At 41.4% G+C, this 26,713-nt stretch overlaps 1 protein-coding gene across 8 annotated transcripts in view; it reads left to right on the top strand.

The window, feature by feature from the left end:
* Positions 1-26,713, top strand: part of LYST (lysosomal trafficking regulator) — a 146,388-nt gene that overhangs the window by 10,733 nt on the left and 108,942 nt on the right. For all 8 annotated transcript variants that reach the window (XR_014786801.1, XR_014786800.1, XM_084828183.1 and 5 more), the window contains exons 2-7: positions 7,838-8,036; positions 13,436-13,526; positions 15,702-17,784; positions 21,518-22,496; positions 23,229-23,390; positions 25,397-25,553. Coding sequence is in view for 6 of the 8 variants with exons in the window: in XM_084828183.1 (XP_084684309.1) it covers positions 7,845-8,036; positions 13,436-13,526; positions 15,702-17,784; positions 21,518-22,496; positions 23,229-23,390; positions 25,397-25,553 (3,664 nt within the window). In the remaining 2 variants the exon portion in view is untranslated. The remainder of the gene's footprint in view (positions 1-7,837; positions 8,037-13,435; positions 13,527-15,701; positions 17,785-21,517; positions 22,497-23,228; positions 23,391-25,396; positions 25,554-26,713) is intronic.

Genomic DNA, 26,713 nt, shown 5'->3' with positions numbered 1-26,713 from the left:
AAAGAATGGCATGTTTCAGGGAACTGATTTAGTACTGACTCCCTATTTCCTTAGTACTCCCTAGTACTGACTTCTATTTCCTATTGTCTCTTTAATGTACCTTTCTAAGTGGGATGGTAGGGCTTAGCAAACCCTCATGATTTCTTAGATTTTAAAAAAAATTACAATTACAATTATAGATTAGATTACAAAAAAAAATTACAAAAAAATTACAAAATTTTTAAAATTAATTTTTTTTTTTTGCCTCAGATTGCAAACACTTGGAGATGGTGTGTTCCTTCAGACATAGTGACAAAAATTAGTAGGTCTTCCTGCTCAGCTTCCATCGTCACTCATAAATCCATTTTGTATACCTTATGAGAATGTGACATGGCACTCAGGCTCATATGCTAAGCATAATTACTTGATCTGTTGTTTTGGACAAAATTGCTGATCTATTATATCCCTGCAATCTATCATTGCATACAAAACTCATCAGCCTTGCTTTCCATTTTGTGAGGATTGTAACAGGTTCAGTAAGAGGAAGGGATCTCTAAAGTTTTGCATGTGTGGATTGCAAAATATGCCCTGTTCCTCTCTGTTAATTTGGTAGTACAGCTGGAGAGGAGCTGGGAGAGAAGAATGGCAAGGACAATTATATGGTATTATGTTGTAATATTAAATCCCCATTGGCATTTTCCCATTTTGTGTGATACTGTTTGGCTGAGAAACTCTGTTGCTTAAACAGTCTAGTGCCAACAATAGCACTTTGAGCATGTGAAGTTTCTCAAGTAATAATTGGAGCCAGCATTGAGAGGGATAATTGGAAAAGAGGTACCATGAGAGGTGGAATGTAGGAAACAAGCCCAGTTGGATTCAGTATAGGAGCAGCAATCCAGAGACAGCATTTGGTATAGAGGAGTCTGTGTGGAGGAAGCTGGAATAGGGATGCATAGAAAGTAGAGGTGTCATCCGACTTAAAGAAACTCTTAGTTAATTAATGTATGAGTTTCTGGTTCGTGTGTAGTGACAATTCCTATGTCGTTTAACCCAGGAATTGTTGTGGCTGAGTGACACCAAGCAACCATGCTCTCTGCCATCTGCTTGTCACTTCTGCTTTCAGTCAACAATTATTATTTATTACCCTTATATCCCACCTTTCTTCCATCATGGAACTTAAGGTGGCTACATGCAGTTCCCAGGTGGTGTTCCCTCCGAGCACTGAGCAGACTCAGACCTGCTTAGCTTCAGCAAGGTGGCTGCCTCCTGTACTTTCAAACCATGCCCTGGGATCACACCCTGTTTCTGGGTTGTTATCGTGACATCTGAACCCAGAACTCTGGGTTGTTTAGGGCTTAAACAACCCAGAGTTTAACTGAACACCATTGGTGATTGTTGAATGAAATTTAAATCTTGAATGAAATTTCAATCTGAGATTTTTCGACAATTCCAATTACTATTTGTTAACAAAACCTGGCCAAGTAGTACTTTGTTTTCCCAGGTTTGTATAAAAGATGGTTAGATAGTTTTGGCATATTCTTCCTCTATAAATAAGAAGTCATTATTTATAAGCCATTACTTGAAGAAATAAATGAATACTCTTAAATTTAGCTTATGAAGATGCAAGGAAATGATGAAGATTATAATATAGATGTGTATGCCTTTGAACAGTTAACAGGAGAAGACTCTTCTGGTGAGTATTTTATTTGCTGTGGCTTTTCCCTATGGTGTTGTGAATAGATGTCTGGAGCCATATGGATGGGGCAAATTCCCTGGCTGTTTCTCACTTTACTGTCCCTCTCTCCCAGGTTAGTGATTATTGGGTAGGAAGAATCCATGATATGCACATGTTTCCACGCTTCTCATGCCACCATAGTAATGTTTGGAAGAAGTGGTGGAAAAGTAGCACCCATGCTGGTTTAGTAACATACGAAGGGACCATTTCTAATGTTCCTGTCTAGAATAGGACTATAAGGACTAATCCTTTGCATGTTTAGACAGAGAAAAGTCCAACAGCCCCCAATGCTGGAAGTTGTAGGAATTCTGGCCAAAGATGCATAGGATTGCACCCTAAACTACTAAACAATTCTCTAATTATAAGCAGGGTGGATTGATTTAAATCAAGGAGTTTTACATTGGCAAGAACAAAGGCTTTGTCTCCTTTTTTTTTCTTACCAGTGTGGTCCCTTCTGCTCCATTCTGCCTTAATCCAGCCTCATCCTCACAAAAGCAAAGTAGTAAATGAAAATGAAATACTCATGACTGACAGGACAGGAGCAAGTTACTGGGCAAACTAAAGCAGTTGATTTTCATCAGGTGAAAGTGAAATGTCTGTATTTGGCAGGTAGAATATAACTATTCACATTTTAAAGTGAGCAAATGGGTTCTTTTCTATAGAAAATCCTCCTTTAATGCAGGACCAAACTGCATGTTGTGCTTAATGTGTAGCGTGTAGCTGTATCTCCCTTTTTGTCTTATTTAATTATAGGTGTTGGGGGAGATACAATCCTTACTGGAAATGCAGTGCACAGGGAGGGTAGGGTTATCTCTTTTCTCCCAAGCATGATCAGAATTAAAAACATGCCCCCCTCTAGCAGTTAGAATGGGGGATTTTCGTTCCAATCATGCTGGCGATGGAAGGCATAAGCTCCCTCCTTTGCTGTGTTCCAAGTAAGGAATTTCCTCTTTCCGTACCTGTAATTAAGTAAAACAAAGAGATAGTTGCACACTATGCATTAAGCAGACATCTAGTTTGGCCCTCTATGGCTGCCTTTACACTAAAGAAAACCCCCACAGTCCTCCCGTTCTGGAGCCTTTCTGCATTTATCATGGGCTCCCAGACAGCAACCATGTGATTGCTCAGAGGGGAAGCTTTTAATTTTCAAGCTTCCATAGGACTCAATGAAACATCTGCATCTAGTGGGTGTTTTAATCACGTAGCATTCCAAGTTTAAAAAATGGTTCATTAGTTCCGGATCTTTTTGTGACGAAATAAGCGGGAAGTACCTCTGGACGTGCCCCAGAGGTTAATGACGTCATGAAAAGGACCCGCAAACTTCCGTGAGTGAGCAATCTCAATAGCAGGATAAAAGCTCCGTGTGAAGGAGCCCTATATCTGATAGAGGACATTGATACAGTTAGAGACTAATTGTAGGGCTAACATGCTTATATTTTGGTTATTTAATATTAACCAAGTGTATTCTTTAAGAGAAATGTTGTATTTACATTAAAAAAAACCTATTTAAATTTTAAAAAATCAAGAATTTGTATTCACCTTTACACAACCTATCTTTAATTGAAGGTATCATTTTGGCTTCCTGTCGGTGACATTGTATTTGCCAAGAGTTTTCCACTGTTGTTCTTTAGCTCAAAATAGAATTGCTTAATATAATAAAGGTTTATCTTTCCATTTGATACCGATCTTTCAAGTTGAGCTTTCTTGTTGTTGTTTCCAATCTAATGAATATTTCTGGGGCTGGTGTTTCATTACTCTCTAAGATTTATAATCTAAGTGAATAGGTTGTAATGTGTAGTTGTTTAGGATTGGAATCTGAATTAATAATACCTTCATGGGAAGACACAGTTTGCCTCTAATACTGAGAGGTGGACCGGATAATTCTGCACTACAAACCAGTATTGGAGTATTAATATTAGATTAAATTCAAGTAAATTTAAAGCAACAGTGACTTTTCGTTGAAAAGGGAGAAGGTAGTGGTGTCTATAATATTCAGTTTTCAACCAAAGATGAAACATGCTTCTGAAATAAGGATACATGAAATGCAACAAAGTTAAGTACATTCAAGTCCTGCTGGCTTCAACAGGGGAGAGTTAGGCATTTGTCTAACTCCGCTATTGCTGTTGAATGATCTTAAAAGCACTTGATTTTAGGTGGATTACATCCCAAGCCAAACACCAGTAAAATGGTTATCTTGTATGGTTTCAGATATATTCGTCTGCCACCCCAATTGGGTCATGGATACATTTGCCAATTTGAGAAACTCTCCTGGGCAGCACCACAGAATAGCTGCCATGGAAAGCATGGCAAAGGACAAGTAACCTACCAAAAAAACTCTGCCTTTACAAGGTGGAGGTTGGGTCTAAGACCCAACATGCTAAACGACTTCTTTTACTGAACCCACAGTTTTCAGTACCAACAGAAATCCATTTCAAAGCAGTCTTAGCTGCCAGTAAGAAAATGTGTTTATTTTTTAAAAAGTGGGAGAGATAGAGCACCATGATAGGTGCCAAGAAAGGTGGCCAGAGACACATGGACACCCACAGGCACCACTTTGCCTATCCCTGATCTAAGCCATGATTTACCTGATTTACATGACTGACAGTGAGCCATGGGGAGCCCCAGGGTTGTGTTTTCCCTGTCTGTGCACAACACGAGGAGAATGGAAGCTTCAGGTTGTTTTTGTTTACTAAACTACTGATGTCCCAGAAGGCTGTGGTTTAAGAATTAACTAACTCAAGTTAGAATTAGTTCAAACAAACAGGATATCAAACACTGTTGCCATTTAGATTATTGAGAACAATCTAAACAATCTCTTTAACTGTCTCATCAAGCTGTTGTATTTATGCTGGGTTGGAAATAAGGCCTCAGCCACGCACTTGAACATTTTGCTATCATGGATCTGGAATGCTACAAGGGAAGGGACAGGGAGGAAACACGTCTTCGGAGAGGTGTTGCGTGGGCAAGATTAAGAACCTTTCACCTCGCTGCTTCCAACTTTCCCCTTTTGAGGCCACTTTTCCTTAGAAGAAAGGGTAGTCTGGACTTTAGTCATGGGACCAAATCCTTTCCAAGTTAGGTCTGGCAATTTTATAGCATTCACCTAAAGAAGTTTCACTTTCCTCATACTTTTTAGTAATAATTTATGCAGAAATCTTAAGCTTGAATATACATGAGCCTTGGGTTGCCGAGATCACTTTGTTGAATATTGTATTGACTTCTGATGACCTTTCTATCTGCTAGCTTTGAGTGCTGTCTCCATCATTTAGTGCTGTTCCCTTGTCGTCTCTGTTTAACTTCTGTGCATGGATCAAGATGGGAGCAGTAGAAGAAAATACATGACTTATTAGCCTATTAAGCTCTTTAGGAAGTAATTGCTACATTGTACAGAGGCTTGTATGCTGCAGAAGGATTCCTGAAAATGGGATGCAGAGCACAGTCCTATGGGTGGCACTCCTAGTAGACAGAGGGCTCAGAGTTTGGACCCCTCCACCTATCCTATGTCCCCCCAGCAGGAGCCAGGCAAAGTGAGAGGAGGACAAGAGGCAATTTTGCCTCCGTTCAAAATACAAAAAGCAGCTACACGGGCCTCTGAGCCTGTCTAGCTGACTTGCCTTTCAGTGGATGGCGAAGGAGGATACTGTGTATCCAGGCCTCTCCATTCTCATCCCTACCCACTAGCATGGCCCCTTTTCTCCCTCTCTAACTTCTCCTGCAAGGTTGCAGTTGCGACCTTGTAAGAGAAGCTTTCCACAGCAGCTGGGAGGGGGAAGGGTGGGGAAAGGAAGATCTGTGATTGGATCTCCTCCTCTGCGCTTGTAGCTGTGTTTAGGGGTGTGGAGGAGGTGATCTGCAGCTTCCTATGGCAACCCAGGGCCACAGGATTGTCTAGGGGGCATAGGACTGCTCTCTAGCACATAAGTTTGACTATGCATTTTATTTTGATTTCTAGTTTTGTCTTGTTTCACAGGTAATTTATCAGGGGGCATACTAAAAATAGACCTATTTAACACTTCATAAAATACTATCAATGATAGAGGAAGTGTAATCTCTGGTGAGTTTTGAATATTGTATGTATTACAGATAGGATAATACAACAAGCACATTGTCTGAAGAATTCAGAGAACAAGACAGTCTATTGTTTCCATGCTGTGTAGCGGTAGTAAATTATTAACTGTAATTAAAAAACAACAACTAAAGTGATACTGGGTGATTTGTGTGGCCTAATAACTAGCAAATATATTTGTGTTGTTTGTTTCCTACACCTGGAGTAAACCTGCGGTTTCTGTCAGGTTAAAATAATAAAAATAGTCTCATATTCTTATGGGAATTTAAGGCACATCTTAGCTGCCATTTTTACTATAAAAATTAAATATATGTAGATTACATCATAGTTCACCAACTCAGTAGTTCTCAATATCATTGATAATCTAGTAGCTTCAGTGGAATATTTCGAAACATAATGGAAGTTCAAAAATTTCAATTTTCATAAATTTTGCATTTATCAACTCTTCTCATCATATGTGCTGAGCTTATAAAAGACGTACCATACACTATTTACAGAACAATTCTGTGGCTTCTCAGATGGCTTCTGAGGAGCCATAGTATGGTGTGGATCCCCCCCCCCTCCCCGTCCCAGACCTTAGATACAGCTATGACCTTGGGGGTGGGAATCCGAGTGCAAATTTTTCTGCACTCCAGCCCTTGCAACTGCCACAGAAAGCACTGCAGTGGCTTCTCTTCTGAGGGCACAGCAGAGTACTCAGAAGAGGTCAGGAAATGTGAAAAGGGGGAATTCTGGTGGGTGGAGAGGGAGAGGGAGAGGAGGGGCCTGGATCTGCTTGGACTAAGAACCTCTCCGTTGCTGTCCCTTCCCACTGCCTGGCAAGCCAGCTAGTTGGGCTGAGAGGCTCATCTAGTTGAAAAAAAGATTAAACTGAGGCTTTAAAAGCCTCCATCCTCCTGCCCTGCCTGGCTCTTGCTTTGCATAGACAGAGGGCTCCAAGATTGAAGCCCTCTGCCTATCAAGCATCAATCCATTAGGATTGCACTCTTAGTTATTTTTATTACCTTTGTCTTTCCTCCACCTTCTACTTGCTAGCTATTCCAATTCTGGCAGTTACTAATAAATTAGTCATAATTTTATAATATTTTATTTGAACAGTCTCTTACATCCCCGTTAAAAAATGGGTTTTATGGGACTGTTGACATTATTTTCCTTATTATAATTACAATCTCTTTCCAAAAATTCTTAACTTTGTCACATTCCAACTTCATATGAATTTTGTTTGCATTTGATAAGTGACACCGCCAACAAGCACCAGGCAAATTCCTATAATGTCTTCCTAACTGGGAGCCAGATGACAACGATATAAGTCTTTGAAATGTTTTTGTGTGTGTAAATTTGTGGAAATGGCATTGTGCTTTATTTTGGAATACGTATTTTCATATCTGCTCTGAGATGCTTTAGCAACAGTGGGTCTATCTTATCTTTTAATTTTTGTATTCTTTTCCCATTCTGTTAATTTGAAACTAGAATAGGATATATCTTATCAAAGCCTTTAAGTCAGTTAGCTTTTCAAAACCTTGCAATTGCCTATCAACCTGAAGTCAGTGAATCAGATCTTGAAAAGATCTGAAATGTTGGGGACAGTACTCCTCTCATTTTTTGAGAAATTATGTCATACTGTAAAAGTACCCTTAAAAAAAAAATGTTACCCATACCTATACTTGTATGTTTCCCAATAATGGGTTTTAAATCACATTCATCATTATTAAATATTGGTGTCAGTGATGACATATACGATGATTTCTTGTATGCGTTTTCCCAACATATTAATGTCCTAATGAGAGCTTTCCCATGTGTGAAACAGCATATTCTTCTAGCAGTGGGGTCCATATCAGCTTCCATCTTTTGTAATAAAAACTGTACTATATTTGTAACGAACATTATACTTTTGTATATTTTGTAATGGACATTATGGTATACTATATGAACAGCTTCTATGTATTATGTTAATAAACTGCAAACATTTTCAGTCAATCTTCTTTAGTTCTTTGGAAATTCAGTTTGAAGTCTTGAAAATGGGTTAGTTCTTTAACTTTCTTTCTTTCTTTTTATAGCTCAAACATGACAAGTGCTAGTAACTCACTGGCGCGTGAATTTTTGTCAGATGTCAGCCAACTTTGCAATGCGGTGGACCAAAGGGTGGAAGCTAGGGAGGAAGAAGAGGAAAAAACGCACATAGCAGCACTTGGGCAATACCTTGTCCAAGGTCGTGGGTTCGTTTTGCTTACTAAACTTAATTCCATAATTGATCAGGTAATATTTTATTTTTCATAAATGTCAAAGTGTTCAAACCAGATTTGGTTTGAATCACATCCATTTTCATAGAAGCATATGTTTGTATCAGAATTTGTTTCAGAGAGCTGTGAGAGCTATGGAAGGCTGCATGGTCTCCCTTGCACTTATGGTTCCAAAAAGTGATTGAGCATCAACTTCAGATGGGTAGAAAAGGTTACTTGGGCTATGTCTGGATACTCCTTTCATTCTTCTTGCTCATCTTTGCTTTGGATTTGCCCTGGGAGGGGCTTTTGGTTGTGCAGGTCAAATGTTAGGTAGGGTGGGCAGGAGGTGTACACCGACAGAGTCTAAGTATATCCCTGCTCCCACAATATCTACCAGCTGGTTGGTGCTGTTATGGGCTTCACACAGAAGCTCTTCATTATGGCAGTATAAAATGGGAGCCAAGACTGCCCCCTGCTAGCACTGTACTAGTAATGAAAGCTGTTTTTTCTCTCTGTAAAGTAGTATGATGTGAACCCCCTGTAGGGCAGATTTATATAAGGCAATCTGTTTCTGTCAGGATTGGTTTTACTATCTTAGGCTTTATTCCTGCTCCTTTCTGTGAGATTTCATGCATATAGAAGAACAATGAAACAGCATTTATTTACTTGACTCTTTATAAATGTAGTATGCTGAAGAGAAAATATGTGTAAGCTTTTACTCATGAGAGAGGCAATATTTGTTATGCTTGGATTAATGAATGCAGAAATAAATAGACTGATGCACAAAAGAGTATTTAAGACAATTGGAAGTAAACGTATTTCCCTTTACAAGTGTGGTTACTTTTTTTTTTAATCCAAGAACTTAATAATGATACTACTTTGATTGACTTCCACATTGCATAGTAGACAGATCAGATGTAATATTCTTGCAAAGTTACGTTTTTATGTAATTTCAGATGGTGCATAAATTATTTATTTCTAATTTTAATTTTCATTTGTCATGTTTAAATGTATTGTAACCTGCTCAAAACTTTTGGGGTTGAGCAGGTTAAAAATCCGAAGATGTGAATCTTAATGGCCACATACTTGCTGTATATGACTCCAGGCTATTAATTAGGAATAATAATAAGGCTGCAGCAAATGAAACAGTCTAGATGTCAGCTAGAGTGCAAATGGCATAAGTGAAGTGAAGACAACTGAGCACACTCTAGAGCACATAATCGTACCTATTGTGTGGCAGTGCTGACAGAAAAGAAGGCCTACTTTGCTGCCTCCTTTGCATCCCCAAGTCGCCATCCAGTGGAACTCTTCCTGGTGGTCTGGGGGTTGTTAACACTCTCTCTGGTGAATGGAGTAAGGACCTTTCAAGGACCTGCTGTGACCTATTTGCATCACACTTTGAGGACAAATTGCTTGTCTCCACAGCAAATTTGACACTGTTAGTGCAGCTCCAGTTGAATTGTCTGATGCCACCATCTGCCTGATTTTCTAGGATCAATTTCAATTGCTGCAGCCTGATGACGTGAACAAGGTGTGACAGACCACATGCCATCTCGATCCTTGCCCTTCCTGGCTAATAAAAGCTAGCTGAAGGGGTATGACTGGGTGGGTCCAGGGAGTGGTAAATGCATCCTTGCATAAAGGGGTGGTTCCTGCTGTCCTTAAGGAGGGAGTAGTGTGATCACTCCTGAAGAAACCCACTCTGGACCCACTGGTATTTGACAACTACTGCCCAGTAATGAATACCCCCTTCTTAGGGAAGGTACTTGAGAAGGTAATGGCAGAGCAACTGCAGGCGTGCTTGGAGGCTACTGATTATCTAGACCCATTCTAATCTGGGTTTCAACATGGTTACAGGACAGAATCACCCTTGGTCACCCTGATGGATGATCTTTTTTGAGAAAGGGATGAGGGAGTGTGACCCTGTTAATTCTACTCAATCTCTCATTGACTTTTGATACCATTGAACATGGTATCCTCCTGAATCAACTCCCTGGGTTGGAATTGGAAGCACTGTGTTACAGTGGTTCTGGTCTTACCTGAGGGGTCAATTTCAGAAAGTAATATTGGGTTACTTTCGGCCCCTTGGCAATTGAGCTGTGGGGTTCTGCAAGGTACCATCTTGTCCCCAGTGTTGTTTAACATCTACAGGAAGCTGCTGGGGAAGTCATTAGGGGATTTAGAGCAAAGTGCATCAATATATTGATGTCACAGAAGATAGAGCTGTGTATCATCAGAATCAGAAGAGGCTGTGAAGGTTGGCTGGATGAGAGCCAATAAAGTGAAGCTGAATCCTGGCAAGATGGAAGCCCTGTGGGCGAGTGGTCCCCGAGTCTGGGGGATAGGCTTATCGTCTGTTCTGGATGGGGTTGCACTCCCTCTGAAAGATCAGGTTCATAGTCTGGGGATACTCCTAGATCCATCACTGTTGCTGGAAGCCCAGGTGGTGACGGCAGCTTGGACTGTTTTTTTCCAGTGTCGACTGGTACACCAGCTACAGCTGCTCCTGGAAAGGAATAGCTTGGCCACAGTGGTATACACACTAGTAAGCTCAGACTGGGTTACTGCAACACGCTGTATGTGGAGCTGCCCTACCCAGAAGCTGCAGCTAGTGCAGAATGCTCAGCTCAGTTACAGAGCTGCCCCTGTAACTCCTTTGCTGAGGGAAGTGCATGGGCTGCCTATTCGCTATTGGGCCAGGTTTAAGGTTTTGTGGTTGGTATAAAAAGCCCTAAACAACTTGGGACCAGGATACTTCAGAGAGCACCTTCTCTTTTATCAACCTGCTTGGTCACTGAAGTAATCAGATGAGGTGCTCCTGGTGGTTCTGCGTGACTCTCTTGTAGAGCCTTCAGTGTGTTGGTTCCCCCTCTGTGGAACTCCATGCCTCTGGATGTCAGGCAGGAAGCCAACAATTGCTTAGTTTCCAGTGCCTGCTGAATACATTATTATTTCAACAAGTCTTCCCTGAATGATCACCCACAATTTTATTGGTACTCTGTTTTTTAAATTGTTATTTTTGTTAATTCTGCTAAAACTGTTAATATTCTGTTTTATTGCTTTTATCTTTTATTGTTCACACCTTTGGAATCTGTTTAGATGTGGAGCAGTATATAAATGTTGTTGATGATGTTGATGATGAATCTGAAGACTTTCTAGATTATGGCCTAGTTGAGATATCACGTTCCTGCTCCAACAAAAGCCATGTTGCTTTGCATCAGGAATGACTGAAAAGCTTGAACTCTCCCTACACCTGTTGTGCACCCCCCTTCGTAGAACACTTTCTGTATTGTTACATCACAGTTTGCCATGATACCCAAATGGGGAAACAGTGGCTTGAATACTCTCTACAAGCCAGAAGTACTCAAACCACAGTTTCATGGTTTAGATGTCATGGTATAGTGTGGTCTAACTATCCAGGATGTCTTCTATGAATCTGGATACATAAGGTGAGGAGGGAATGCTCAGTTTTGTTGCTTGTTTCTGATCCAAGAGATCATGGCTTTTTGGTACTGTAGTTTCCAAAAAGTCTTCAAAGTTGGCCCATTGTACAGTGTATTGCAATAATCTTGCCTGGAGGTTACCAGAGCATAGGTAAGTATGGCAAGGCTATGTTTATCCAGAAAGATCACCTAGGATTGTGAAGGTACTTCCACGGAGTTTAATTGTGATTCCATTGACAAAGGTGGATAAATGAGTATCCCCCAAACTGCAAACCTGGTCCTCTAAGGGGAATGCAGCCTATCCAGAACAGGCTGACTACCACCATCCAAGACAGAAGAACCACCATCAACACCACCTCTGTCTTGTCTGGATTGGACTTCACCCAGTTCATTACCAAGCTCAGACATCAGTTCAGCACTTCCATTGCTTGAATCAAATGTAAAGGATCTGGGTAGACCTTCAAATTTCCAATAACCTCACTCAGTTTCATGTAGATATTAAAAAGCATTTGGTTACAAGAGAGAATCCTATTGAATTCAATAACATAAATGCTACGGAACTGAGTGATTCTCCCCAGTATGTTCTGGAACTGGCTTTCTAAGAAAGAACAGAATCACTATAAAACAGTGCTCCTGACCCCCAACTCAGAGACCTTATCTAGAAGAATACCTTGGTTGATGGCCTTGAAAGCCACCAAGAAGTCCAGAACAAGCCTGATTGAAATGGTTCCAGATAATCAGTGTCATCTTAGAGATCCTGGAGTTGCACAGCAATTAGCTGATGGAGCTTCTTGCCCAGGAAGGAAATATTAGTGGCCAGCTGATAGTTCTTACAATCTTCTGGGTTCATGGAAGAGGTTTTCAGGAGCAGTCTCGCAGCTTCCTCCTTCAGGGCAGCCAGGATTGGTCCCTTTCACGAGGAGGCAGTTACCATCTCCTGGACCTAGCTGGTCAATCCCTCCCTGTTTGATGTGATGAATCCAGAAAAGAGAGGGTTGAAGTTGGAGGGATGTCTGAGAAATCCGCAGCAGAATCAAATCACTTTGGATTTCTATGAATCCGGACCAGCTTTTCTCAAGTCGCACGGATTCCACGGACTTGTGGACCCTGCTCTTTTACTTTCTGGAATTTGATGCAAATTTAGTTGTAGAAAAATATGTAAAACAAAAAAAACCCCGGCTAAAAATGCACATTTCCCCCATAGACAAAAGCATGAAAATGCACATCTGGGGGCATTTGTGCATGGGGGGATTTGTGCATTTTTGCAAGTGCAGATATGCACAAAAGTGAATTTGTAGAAATTGGAAAAAATCCAATTCCGCCAATACCCAGATGACAGAATGAAAGGCACCTGACAATCCGTGAAACACAGACGGACTGGACTTTACACAATCTTGTAAAGACTTGTCTAAGAACCTTTTCTGGATCTTCAGGCCTCAATAGAATAAGAATAGCATAAAAGATTTTATCTCCACCTCCTATTTCAAAGCAACAAAGTAACTGATTTCTTTTAGATGTCAAACCTTCTGTTATAATGCTGGCCTTGACTGTGTGTGGATGAAATGCTAGCTTAACTTTCTAAATGAATTTCTTTATGATGGCAATACAATATAACAACTCTAGCATTTTAATTTGCTTCTTGTTGCATGCCATGTTGCTCCAAATGGGTAGGTGTAACATTTATGTTGTTGGATTATATCCTATGAGTGAGGATTTTTTTCAGAATGAAAAGCTTAAATGCAAGACTATACTAAATACCTGTATGCCTTTAGATAGGTTTGCAGCATATTAGGCCTCACTCTTATTGGGGAGTGTGTTGTAGCTGAATTTAAGACTCAACTGTTAGTGTGTCATACTGAAATAAGTATTGGAAACTTTGGAAAAGCAAAGCAAAGAGGCTTTAACCCCAACTTGGTTTGGAATCTATGGCAGATGACAGTAAACTTTCTATAAAATACGAAATATAAACAAGCCTTTGTTTCTCAAATAGGAGTTGACTTGTCGAGAAGATCTTCTTACTCTCCTCCTATCACTTCTGCCACTAGTATGGAAAATACCTGTTCAAGAAGAAAAGTCAATAGGTAGGTGTTCTTTACATATTGAGAAAAGTATCCAATACTACCACTGTGCCTCTGCTCCTTCTGTTGTGTCTGTGAGATCAACCACTAGAGCAACCCCTAAAACAACCCTAGAAACAAGTGGACATGCTAGTTTCCAGAATGCAATAGCTCAGTAGGTCTACCTTCTTAAAGCTGCACTGACCTGCCCCGTTCCAGAAACTAGCGTTTTTGCTCATTTCCAGTGGCTTCATTAACCACTAGCTTCCCATTGCACTAGCAGGGAGTCCCATTAGCATACGGGCAGCGTTGGATACTGCCCTTTATTTAATAGGTGTCAGGGTGGAAACTGAGCCCATAGAGCCCCAGAGCAGTTCTGATTCTGAGGAAGAGCAACAACCCGTGGTAGAGGAGCTCGCTCATCGCTCACAGGCACAGCGACGGGAAGAAATTCCTCCTGCCTGCATTCCTGAGAGAGATAGTGACCCTCGCAGCGAGAGAGTGGGGGATGGGGTCTTGCTGGACGCTTGGTGCAGACGCAGGGAGCGGCGCCAGATGGAGGGCGCAGAGAGGAGGCGCTCTGCCCGCTTGACGCTAAAACAACGGTCGCGTCCCGAGGACCTACGGGTAAGAGGGAGGACCTCTCCATAGCCCATAAGTTCAGAGGTTTCCTGCTCTTCTCCTTCAAACAGGGACCAACTGCCTTACCTGGAGCTTAGGCTACTCTGCTAACTACCCCGGTGCAGTTCCTTGCTTAGTCGCTGGTGATTAGCATCTGAAAGAGTAATTAAGTTGTAAAGGAATAAAGCCTTGGAAAGAATCCTCTTCGTCTGTGTCTTGAGTTGGCTATTGGAGGGGGCTGTAAGAGGCAGCTAGGGCACTCCTGACAACAGGTGCCTCTGCAATATCCACAGATGAATTAAAATATATACTTGAATACTTGGTTCTGGATAAACATTGTGTCCTTCAATTACTTTACATTTTTCATATGCAAAATAGCTACATTTTATGATTGCAGACCCTGTATCTCTTTATCTTCCTTATAGGCTGTTTTACACTTTTAAAACTGCTTGATAAAGCCATACTGCAACTCAGAAGTTGGTAATTACTGCTTATGAACTGCAGCTAGAGCACTGAGGCAGAGAGCTTGTGGCAGTTGGTCTGTGGGAAAGCTGGGATTTTCACCACAGTGTTCAGAGTGCAAGAGTATGGTATCAAATTTTGGTCTCCATGGGCTTGCCTGTTCCATAGGTCAAATTTGTACAGTGCTGCAGGTGAATTGTTAGGAGTTAAAATCATGCCCCAAGCTAGGTAATACTACACAATTTGGGTTCAGTTGACTTTTTAACCTAGTGCACTGCCTAAAATTAATCTCTGGATTTGCTAACACAAAGACTGTCATGTTTCTCTTTAATTCAGCTTTTTGCCTATCCAGGAGCCTATATGTTTTGCCTAAGGCAAGAGACAGTTCTTAGCTACTGCTGGCCTTTGTGTTTTCAGAAATGGGCCTCAGCCATTGCTTCTTTGTCCCATAATGCAAGTTGTAATCTGATACTTGCAGCGCCTATCAGTGACTAATTAATTCACTGTGCAATCTCTATTTTGAGATGGAGTCTAACCTACAGACCTCATGGCCAGTCTTCTGGCCTAATTTTTGGACTTTTGTGTTTCTTCCCCCATCCTCTGCTTTTTGTACCACCTAGCTGATGAAGAGTTCTGGAGAACTCAAAAGCTTTTACACTCTTTTTTGTCATTTTAGTTGATTCTAATAAAGGTATTGCTGAACTGTGGATTTTGGAGGTTTTTTCTCATGGACCAGTTTGATTGTCTTTGTTTTTATAGAATATTCAAGGACCTAGAAATGTAACAAATAAAAGTACAGCTAAGCGCTTCCTCACCCATAGATTATCCATATGGCAGGGTATTGGGAGTGAGTCTTGAACATTCTCCCCACCACAGTAGGCCCCAGATCACACTGAAGGGGCTATGTGCACAAAACACAACTAGGCCCTGCTCATCTGTGTAGACCTCAGTTCACATTAAAGATCCCTGGTGTGATAGGGGAGGCCATATAAGCCTGAGGCTTGCTCCCAAATTCCACTGCATGTATAACCATACACTCCTGGATCATGTCTGAGCTGGCTGTGAGTCCTCCATATAGGGTGAAATGGTCTAACTGTAATTTCTGTTTTCCAACAGATTTTAATCTACCCTTCTCGGTTGATATATGCTTGACCAAAGAGACAACTTCAAGTTTTCTCAAATCTACTCAGGAAAAACAAAATCTAGAAGAAAATTCTCATCTGTCCACTCAGGCATCTGTAAAATCAAATTCTTTTTCCTGGAAAAGTCGACGTCAACGCAAAACTACCCATCGCTATTCTGTGAGGGATGCAAGGAAATCTCAGCTGTCCACCTCTGATTCGGAAGGCAATTCAGATGAGAAGACTACCGTAATGATGAAGCACAGGAGGCCGCAACTCCTACAGCCTTTTCTAACAAACCCACCTAAGGAGCAATATGTTGCAGGTAGATGTATCTTTCTAGATGCTGAAAAGGTCCAGAGTTATAATCCCAGTAGAGAGAACGTAGAAGGCTCCAAACAGATCATTCCAGTTCAAAAAATTGGTTCTCAGGCTTCAGAAGAGCCAGCTTTATCATCTGTCAGCTGCTTACATAACTCTCCCTTTGACTTGTGTCATGTCTTACTGTCATTGCTAGAAAAAGTGTGCAAGTTTGACATTACATTGAATCAGAAGTCTGCATTGGCAGCAAATGTGGCATCCACACTAACAGAACTCTTGTCAAAACTTGGAGACTGTTACAGTGCAAGCATTGCTGCTGAAAATGAAGTAGTTTCCTCAAGCTGGACAGAAGAATCTGTTGCTCTGGTTCAGAGGATGCTCTTTAGGACAGTGTTGCATCTTTGGGCTATGGATGTTAACAATGCTGACACCATGCCTGGCAATTTGAGAAAAAATCTGATTGATTTACTTAAAGCAGCTTTAAAAGCTAAATGTTTGCTGGAAAAACCATATGATCCTCTTGCTTCAAGAAAGCAGGAAGCTTTACAGAAGGCGATTCAGGATGACCTTGCCTTCTCAAGATACCGCCACAGAGCGCTCCTTTTGCCAGAGTTTATAGATGGAGTTCTGCAAATCCTGATCTGCTGCCTTCAGAGTGCAGCCTCCAATCCAATTTATTTTAGTCAAGCAATTGACCTCGTTCATGAATTCATACAACACCAGGGATTCGAACTGTTTGAAACCACAGTACTCCAGATGGAACGGCTGGTTGCAAGGGACACAGAGGCATCGGATTATCTCAAAGCCCTTATCAGTAGCATTATGAAAATAATCAGCACTATCAAAAAAGTGAAGTCAGAACAACTTCATCAGTCTGTGTGTACAAGAAAACGACACCGGCGATGCGAGTATTCTCACTTCATGCATCACCACAGAGACCTCTCAGGGCTACCAGTTTCCGCTTTTAAAAACCAAGTCTCGAAGAGTCCATTTGAAGAAGTGGCAGATGGGGAGGTTCGTTATCCTGACCGGTGTTGCTGCATTGCTGTTTGTGCTCACCAGTGTCTGAGGTTGCTGGAACAACTCTCCCTTGGCAGCACGTGTTTTCAAATCTTATCTGGTGTCAATAATGTGGGCATATGTTGTTGCATGGACCCCAAGTCTGTAATTATCCCCTTACTTCATTCTTTCAAACTGCAAGTATTAAAAAACTTCCAGCCACATATATTAAGCGTCCTTAATAAGTTTATATTGGACCAACTGGGAGGAGCTCAAGTTTCTCAAAAACTGACACAGGCCTCCTGCAACATTTGTACCATTGACTGTGACCAGCTTGCTGAACTAGATGATGTCCTACATGGGGATGCTGCTGATGTTGTTTCTACACCAAGTTCTTCAACTCCCTATAGATTTCAAGGAATTTTGCCCAGCAGAGAATCTGAAGATATGTTGCTGAAGTGGGATGCCTTGGAGGCATACCAGAGCCTTGTTTTTGAAGAAGATGACAAACTGCGCTGCATGCAGATAGCTAGTCATGTTTGCAATTTGATCCAAAAAGGCAATGAAGTGATTCAGTGGAAACTGTATAATTACATATTCAGCCCAGTGCTTCAGAGAGGTGTTGAATTGGCTCATCGCTCCCACCAACTAGGTGTTACTGCAGCTTTCAGTCAGACACACAGCTGCCATAAAAGATGTTTGCCTGAGGAAGTGCTTCAAATCTATTTACAGACTCTACCTGCACTGTTTAAATCCAGGTTTGTTCATTTTCTTCATTGTTGTGTGACAAAGAAATAATTGTACTCTTCTCCATTAGGGATGTACAAAAGTGACTTACCTTTCCATGGATTATGTTGATGGTGGGGGGGAGGCGTTCTGTCCCTCCCCCCGGAATCCTGGCCGGGGGGGGAGGCGCTCCATTCCTCCCCCCCGGAATCCTGGCTGGCCAGCTGTGCTCCGCAGCGATTCTGCGGAGCCGCCGGCCGGCTCCGCCAGCAGCCGGACATCCGGCCGCTGGCTAGCAGGGACGTAAATGGCGGCAGCCATAGCCGCCGCCGTTTGCGTCCCTGCAGTCAGACATGATAGGCTACGTAAATGTTTACGTAGCCTATCACGGCTGATTTAAAAAACAACAACACGCGCGTACACAAATGGCCATGGCCGCCACCATTTGCATTCTTTATTTTGGCACGTCTTAGTCTACATAAACATTTACGTAGACTAAGACGGCGAAAATAAGGGGAACGCAAATAGCGTAGCATCTACGTAGACTAAGACGTGCCAAAATAAGGAATGCAAATGGCGGCCGCCATGGCCACCGCCATTTGCAGACGCGCGTTTTTTGTTTTTTTAAGTCACCCGTGATAGGCAACATAAAGATTTACATAGCCTATCACAGTGTTTTTTTAAAATCTAGCTGTGATAGGCTACGTAAATCTTTATGTAGCCTATCACTTTTTTTGTTTTTTTTTTGTTTTTTTAACCTGGAAATGGCGGTGGCGGCAGCCGGTCGGAAGACCGGCCGCCACCGCTGCCGCCAGGAAGATCTGCCCGAGGTAAGTCTCGTCCCGGGGGGGTGGGGGGGCGGGCCGTTCCGCCACCGATTTCGGGGGGCCGAATGCGCTGGCATTCGGCCTCCCCGAGATCCGTGGCAGAACTTTCGTACATCCCTATTCTCCATCCATCTTGCATACTGAAAGCTGGGGGAGTTGGGTCAGAAACTCATAGATGTTAAAAGTACATATATACCTGTAGGTATGAGCAAATTCAGCAACCTTCACTCTTTAATAGGACTTGGTGTACCTTTGTATGGTCCCACTAAAGTAAACAGAGGTTGCAATAATGCAGGACTGTGCTAATGCCGGTTTGATGTCAATGGTGTGCCCAGTGTTAGAAGGTGTCTGTACACCTGAGGTTGGATCCAGACTTGCACAAGGCTGCTCCTGCTTTTCATCTATTCCCTTCCGGCAGCAGCTCCTGTGCCTTCCAGATAGGGTCATATATACTTCCAGATGGTTGAGAGGCCTACCAGAGTGGCACCCTCTGAGGTATGGAGGGCTGCTGCAGATGGAAGAATCTCCTCCCCAGTGTGTACATGCTGGGGAAGTACTTTCCTCTCGCATGAGGACCAGGGCTAGATCCATCTCAATAAACACAATATAACAATATGTAATGTTCTGATGAGAGCATATAATCTAATATAGTTATTGCATCTCATATATCTCTATTTGTAATTCCTTTTTTCATATATTTTATTTAATTATTTTGTTATATACAGCACACAAAGATTAGAAATGTAACCACTGATTTATTACTAGTACTGTGCTCTGAAAAGTCAAGAAGGATGAATAGGGCCCAAATTGAATCCTTGGCATCTTGAGGTAGGGCTGGGAAAGAGTCATGTATGAAACCCTGGATAGCTGCTGCCAGTCAGTGTTGACAGTACTGAGCTACGTGGATTTAAAGTTCTAAGTCAGGATGAATCGGTTTCCTATGTTCTTATGTGTCCCTGCAGCCTTTCTAACAAAATTAGCATGCTGTATGCAAATGAAGTCTATTTGGAGCCATATAGCAGTGGCTAATCAATTTGCACTGTATTTCTGTTATGTTTATACATGTTTGCAGTTTGTCAAACTTCTAAATAATCATTGTGCTCTCCCACCTGCAATTCTATTGTGAAAGCCCCTTCTCTCCCTTCATTACGTATTTCATCTGTTATAGCTTTGTTATTTTTATTTTCCCTTTAATTGTTTAGCGCCAATGGCTACCAGCTAAAGCTAAGCACTTTCAAGACCCATTGATTTATCATGAAATTTACTTTATTCTCTCATTGAAATCAATGAGATTTAAATGTGTTTAGATTAGCTTTATAAGAATTTAATTGCCAAATGTTTAATTTATAATTTGCCCTATCGTAACATTGTGAGGCAGATAGAAATGGGGAAAGTGTTAACGGTATAAATACATAAAGCTAAAATAGCTGTATCCTGTTTAATGCAGGCGAAGACCATTGAAAATCTCTGACTGCAATCTATCATCCTAAGACTTGGCATGCAAGTGATATAAATTCAGTTGGCATTCTCAGCTTATCTTAGGGGAGATGGCTGTGATAGGATTTAGGAAAGCAAGTTGAGTAGGGCCAGAAATATTTTATACTTTATAGGTCAATGTCAATGCCTTCTTATGTCCAGACACTAGAACACTGGTTTAAGGTACTTCTAATTAGCATTTTCAAGTCATCACATATGGGTCATTGCACCCTTAACTGCCTACAACCTGCCAACAAACCAGGGCAATCTTCAAGATTGTTGTGAATGTCAATTTCCAAGTGTAACAAGGAAAGAATGCTTTATTTTAATACCTAGCCCATCCATTTCTAGAATGTGGAGCTTATTATAATTTTAAAAAGAGCCTCGTGTGGCGCAGAGTGGTAGGCGGCAGTATTGCAACTGAAACTCTCCCCACGACCTGAGTTCGATCCCAGCGGAAGCTGGTTTTCAGGTAGCCGGCTCAGGTTGACTCAGCCCTCCATCCTTCCAAGGTCGGTTGAATGAGTACCCAGCTTGCTGGGGGAAAGGTAGTTAGGACTGGGGAAGGCAATGGCAAACCACCCCACTATACAGTCTGCCAGGAAAACGCCGAGGAAAAACAGCATCCCTCTAGGGGTCAGTAATGACTCAGTGCTTGCACAAAAGGAACCTTTCCTTTATAGGGGCCGCGGTGGCTTAGTGGTTAAGACGCTGAATTGCAGACCGGAAGGTCAGCAGGACAGCAGTTCGAGACCCGAGTGCTGCGTGACGGAGTGAGCTCCCGTCTTCAGTCCCAGCTTCTGCCAACCTAGCAGTTCGAAAGCAAGAAATTGCAAGTAGATAAATAGGTACCGCTTCGGCAGGAAAGGTAACAGCGTTCTGTGCACCTGGGTGTTCAGTCATGCCGGCCACATGACCACGGAAGCGTCTTCGGACAGCGCTGGCTCTTCGGCTTAGAAACGGGGATGAGCACCACACCCTAGAGTCGGACACGACTGGTTGGGGACACCTTTACCTTTTTTTTACCTTTATAATTTTAAAATGGCATAATATATATCCTAGGGGAAAGAATAGGCAGAGAGTCTATTTTAAAATATCAGTGCTTAACCCTGTATAGAAAAAGCAAATAAAGTCTTTTGAAAAGTTATTGAGCTTTAATTGAAATATACATTGGCATCTTGGTTAGTGAATGGCCAACATAATCAATTTAACATTGTGCTCAAATATGGTTTTATTTTATATTAATGTTAAAAGCCAAACTGGCTCATCCCAGATAATCTAGAAGTGTGGTTGTTGTTGTTGTTTTAAATCAGGTTTAAACATGTATTTCAGTGGCTTACCTGACTCTGTGTTGGATTGTGGCCTAAGCAACCAAAAGGGAATAGCAAAGATATACAATGTATTAATTTTTGTCCTTGTTTTATCTAAATGGTAACAACTTAGTATCTGCTTTTGTCCACAGAATAATACGAGAGTTGTTCTTAAGCTGCAATGGAGTAAATCAAATGACTGAACTAAATGACTTGGACTGTGTACGAAGTTATTCCTTGAAAGTATTTGAAACATTAATATTTTGCCTTGGAGACCAACAGATGGACCAGTTGATGCCAGACCTAGATGGCTTAGACAATGAACAAAAAGAATCTGCATTAGACCTAGGTGCTTTGGTCCATAGACACCAAGAAGGTTCAGATGTGCCTCAAAGCCTAAGCAAATTTTATGCTGGGCTCAAAGAAGTTTATCCAAAGAAGAAGAAATCAGTCAGTCAAGATATTCAGGTCAACATGATAAACATATTTCTCTGTGTTGCTTTTTTATGTGTCACTAAGGAAGCAGATGCCGATCGAGATTCAGCTAATGATTCCGAAGATACTTCAGGTTATGATAGTACAGCTAGTGAACCTTTGAGCCACAGGCTGCCATGTCTCTCTCCTGAGAGTCTGTCTTTACCTTCCTTGGAACATATCCACAGGGCAGCGGACATTTGGTCAATGTGTTGCTGGATCTATTTGTGCAGCTCAGTTTTCCAAAGACAGTTCCATAGGCTTGGTGGCTTTGAAGTATGTCATAGATTAATAGCTATGATTATTCAGAAACTTGCCATAAATGGAGCAAAGGAACAAAGCGAGGAGGAGAAACCTATTGAGATTTTTTTCAAAAGTGACTCATCACAGTTGGTGCTGAGCAGTGAGAGAGGCCATTCAGACCACGATAGTCTCGATGAAAATCTTGACAGTGCAGAGCAACATGAATGGCTTTATCATGATCATTCCAGTACAGAACAAACTTCAGCTGGTGGCACTGCTGAATCAAAAAGAGCTTTAATGCAAGAAAATGAGTGGTCGCTCCAAGGTATAAGACTTTTGGAAGCTCTGCTAGCAATTTGTTTACATAGTGCAAGCAATTTCCAGCAGAAGACAGAAATGGAGTCTTTTCTCCAGGTAATGTGCCATTACCACTCATGTAATAATTATATCCACAATATCAATGAAAAACTGTTTTACAGATGGGAACGATCTGTTTTGCATGTTAAAATTATACCTTTCTTCATGGCAAGCTGAACTTCAAAGTACATTTAATTAAATTACAGGAATATATTTATAACAGCAGCAGGTGAGTATCAGCATTTTAGAGGGTGGAGAGTTCCTCTGAAAGAGAAAGCACCTGTTGCAGTTATAAGGGGAAATCCCATAGAAAACCAGGGTGTGAGATTCATCTCCAGAGAGATCTAGGACAGTGTTCGACCTGAGGGAATCTAATGAAAATAGCCTAAATATAAGCAGCATGGAAGCTTAGTCACATCACACCATATTTTTCAGTTGTTACTGTAGTATCTCGCTACTCTCTTTCACAAGGCTTGCATGTTGTAATTGTTTTGCCAGTCATAGGGTTTTCTAACTTCAGAACAGATCCATGGGGTTTTAAAGAGTTTGAGCCTCATATACTATGTGTGAACTCAATTGAGAAACAAAGAGACTTATCTAGAAATAGTCATGGCAATCTGTACTATGAGCACAACATGCAAACAAACCCCTTGACAAATGCATTTTAATTCTTGCTTTCAGCAATTGTGAGAGGACAAGGAATGCAAATAGAGGAGAAACTTTAATTGCTTTTAGTACTATTTCAATTCATCAAAACCTGTAAGCATAATTGTTTCTACTTCAATGTAGAATGTTTGTGTGGAAGACATATTACTTGAAATGAGGGACCAACTTGCAAAATCTAGAATAATGGAAACTGACTTGGTGAAGCCTTTATTTGATTCTTTGCTTCGAGTTGCACTGGGGACTTATTTTGCTGATCTGGATCATTCTGAAGAGAAGAAAGAAAAGGTATGCTGGACTAAAAATGCATGTTTCCTATTCCCTGCTTGCTTGTCAGAAGTCTCTGTGGTTCTTAAGCTCCTTTGATGTCATGGACTGTTCATAAGCAAATTATAATTTCACCCTCAATTGTTAGAAACAAAGTAGGGTGTTTGCAAACAATTCTGCTTTGCTTGGCAATGTAACCGACATTTCTGAATGGGAAAAACGTCACACAGGTCCTAGCAAAGGAGCAGCTTCTTGGGTATAAGAACACAAGAGGTTATCTTATCCTGAGTTGGATCACTTGTCCATCTAGCCCAGTATTTTATTTTACTCTATGTATTAAAATGTTTATAAACTGTGCTTCATCAAGAAAGAAATCAGGGTGTTAAACAGCAAGTATAGCAAACAATGGTCATACTGTGATTGGCAGTGTTCTGAGTCTAGCTACCTGAAATCCTGTAGTTCAGGGGTGGATAACCTGTGGCCCTCCAGATGTTGTTACACTCCAGCTCTAATCAGAGCTAGACAACATGGGCAGTAGTCAGGAATGCTGGGAGTTTTGGTCCAGTAACACCTGGAGGGCCACAGGTTCTCCATCCTTGTTCTAGCTAGAGATGCATAGATTTGAACCTGAGATCCTAGATACCAAGCAAGCCCTTCTTTGCATGTGTTTCTAGGTTGGCTTGGAAGCTGAATGCTGGGAAATATTCTCAGATTCTTTTTTTGGGTACGTTGTTACCTATTTGCATGCAAGTTTGTTCTCCACCTTTGGGTAGGACTTCTATTTTCTAAAGGTAGTCTTCTTGGCTCTAATAGTTTTCTTGACTTTGCTTAACAATGCTGGCATCTTCTTAGACTTGGAAGCACCGTTTTTGATCTGCTTTATACATTCTAGCTGAGTTTCTATTGTGGTTTTGAATAACTCACAAGCTTTCTGAAGAGAGTTGACCCTCTTGACTTTCACTTTCAACTTCCTTTTTGCCAGTCCCCTCATTTTTTAGAAGGTTTGAAAAGTAGGGCTTGAAGAAAGTCTCACCCGTGGCCTTACAAGCAGGAGAGTCTGTGTTCCATTGACTGCAGGAAAGTGGACAGGTTCAGGGCAGGGGTAGGCAACCTTTTTTGTGTTCATGGGCACATTTGGCAATTTGAGAAACTGTTGTAGGTATCATCACAAGATGACTGTCATGGGAAGTGTCGCTAGTCACAAAGGGCAAGTAACCTGCCCAAACAACTGTGTACAAGGCAGAGGTCGGGTCTGAGTAACAATAAACTGAGCAATTCTTTTGAACCCCCAGTTTTCAGTGCCTTTTTCTTTTCTCCCTTCTTTTTCAATGGGGCTGGGTGCACTGCAGAGGAAAGTATCAGTCTGCAGCTGCCTGCCACCTTTATTTACTCAAAATGTCTCTGGGCCCCATCATGTAGCCCAGAGGTATTCGTGTGACATGAAGATGTTAGCACCTGAAGGCTTTCCCTTTGCTAAGAAGTGATCCCAGTTGTCAGTAATAACATGTGTTAGTTTTTTTTCAAAAGCAAAAAAGATAGGACAAGTTGGTCGGCACCAAGAAAGGTATCTGGGTGCACATTGGTTCTTGCAGGCATCATGTTGCCTATCCCAGTTTAGGGAGCTTGATAGGCTGGAGGATTGTGGGCCAAAGTGTATATGTAAATTTAAACCAACAAGACACCTTTTGGTTGCAGGTTTCTAGTTTATTAGGTAAACACAGTCTCTCTAATTTTTTGAAACTACTTAGCATAGTTTGGGGTCATTTACCCTTGTCCTGTTAGCTCTTGGATGTCACTTCTACTTTCTGCACAAGAGTGATACAACAACTGGAATCCAAAAAGCATTTATTGTTTTTAAAGTAAGCAAATGAAGGGTTCGGGTGTCTGGTCAGATACAGATAATTGGTACTGATTTTACTTGATGATATTTTAGTATGGCCAAATATTCTGTAAAGCCCAGAATCTTCTGTAAATGGTGGCCTATTTTTTAATTGCTCATCTTAAACATATAAATATGCATGCCACAGATCCATCAATCTGAAAAGGAGCCTACGCCTCAGCCTGGTGATATATCTGAAGAAGCTGAAGAGTCACAGTGCTGTAGTTTTAAATTTTTTGCTGAAGAAGAAGGCTATGATGCAGATAGTGAAAGTAATTCTGATGACAGTGAAAGCAAGGATGAGGGTAAGTCTGAACTTTGACTTCATGCAGTTCACTCATGACTTTCTCAAATACTGCTTGATTACATTCTAGCAGCATTCATACATGTGTGGAACTCTCCAGGCATAGTAGTTTCTCAGCTTTCTCTCTTGAATGAAGGAATGTTCCTTGTGCATAGTGTGTGGAGATTGATCGCCAAACAACAAGAAGTTTGCTGGGCACAGAAGTTCAGGCTGCACTCTTGTGTGTAGTATTTGGCTTGCTAGTAGAAAGTTCCTGAAGAATGGATTGAGGCATTTTTCAGCAGATCTGAATTTTAATAATCTGAAAGAGTTTTAGTCAGGATTTGGTGGAGAATCTTCCAATTTAAATACAATATGTTGGCAGCTTGTGGGCTTATTCTTTCTGGAAACTTGTACACATGAATCTGTATTGATCTTTGAGCTTTCAGCTGTCATCTTGAAGTCACTTTGGTACTGAAACAGAGAAGTGATTGCAAACTATTTTCTCCCCCGCCCCCAGGTTTGATGATAAACTCCTGGTTACAGGTGTGTTCAAATGCTGTCTAATGAGCTATTTCTAAAGGCACCCGTGTTGTTCTTTTACTATTTTCTTTTAGTTCATATTCGTAGTCTACTTGCCTAAGGCAGAGAAATATAGGTCCGGTTTGCACATAATGCTAATCCATTGTCCTACCCAGGATCCTGTTGTCCTAGCCAGGATTTGTATAGCAGACAATTGAACAAACCATGGTTTGTTTTCTCAGTCCCTGGGTTGTTTGTTTCCTTCTTCCTTCACCCACTCCCTCCCTGTATCCAAGTTGCCTTTGTGGCACTTTAGTACTGGCATGTAAAAAGGCTGGGTTTTTGACCGCTCTTGCTGGCTACCTATGTAGCCTGGTGGAACAACCCATGATTCTGGGTTTGCATGTGATGACAATCCATGGTTTAAACAACTCACAGTTTACAACCCAACAGCAAACCATGGGTTCTCTTCATGGATTATTCATGGTAAACAACTCATAGTTAATCCATAGTCCCGGGCTTGCGTGTAACGACAACTCATGATTCAACAAATCATGGTTAATTAAATTTTGGTTTATCATATGAACCAGGTCATAGTGGCAGCAATACCTATGATCTGGAAAATTCTAGAATATTAGTCTTGGTTCACAGCAGTTGTTG

Source organism: Heloderma suspectum, chromosome 1, assembly GCF_057233095.1.
Source record: "Heloderma suspectum isolate Gila_16-S chromosome 1, 16-S_ref, whole genome shotgun sequence".
NCBI classification, from domain to species: domain Eukaryota; kingdom Metazoa; phylum Chordata; class Lepidosauria; order Squamata; family Helodermatidae; genus Heloderma; species Heloderma suspectum.
The sequence above is the reverse complement of the archived record's forward strand: the minus strand, read 5'-3'. Positions and strand labels throughout refer to the sequence as shown.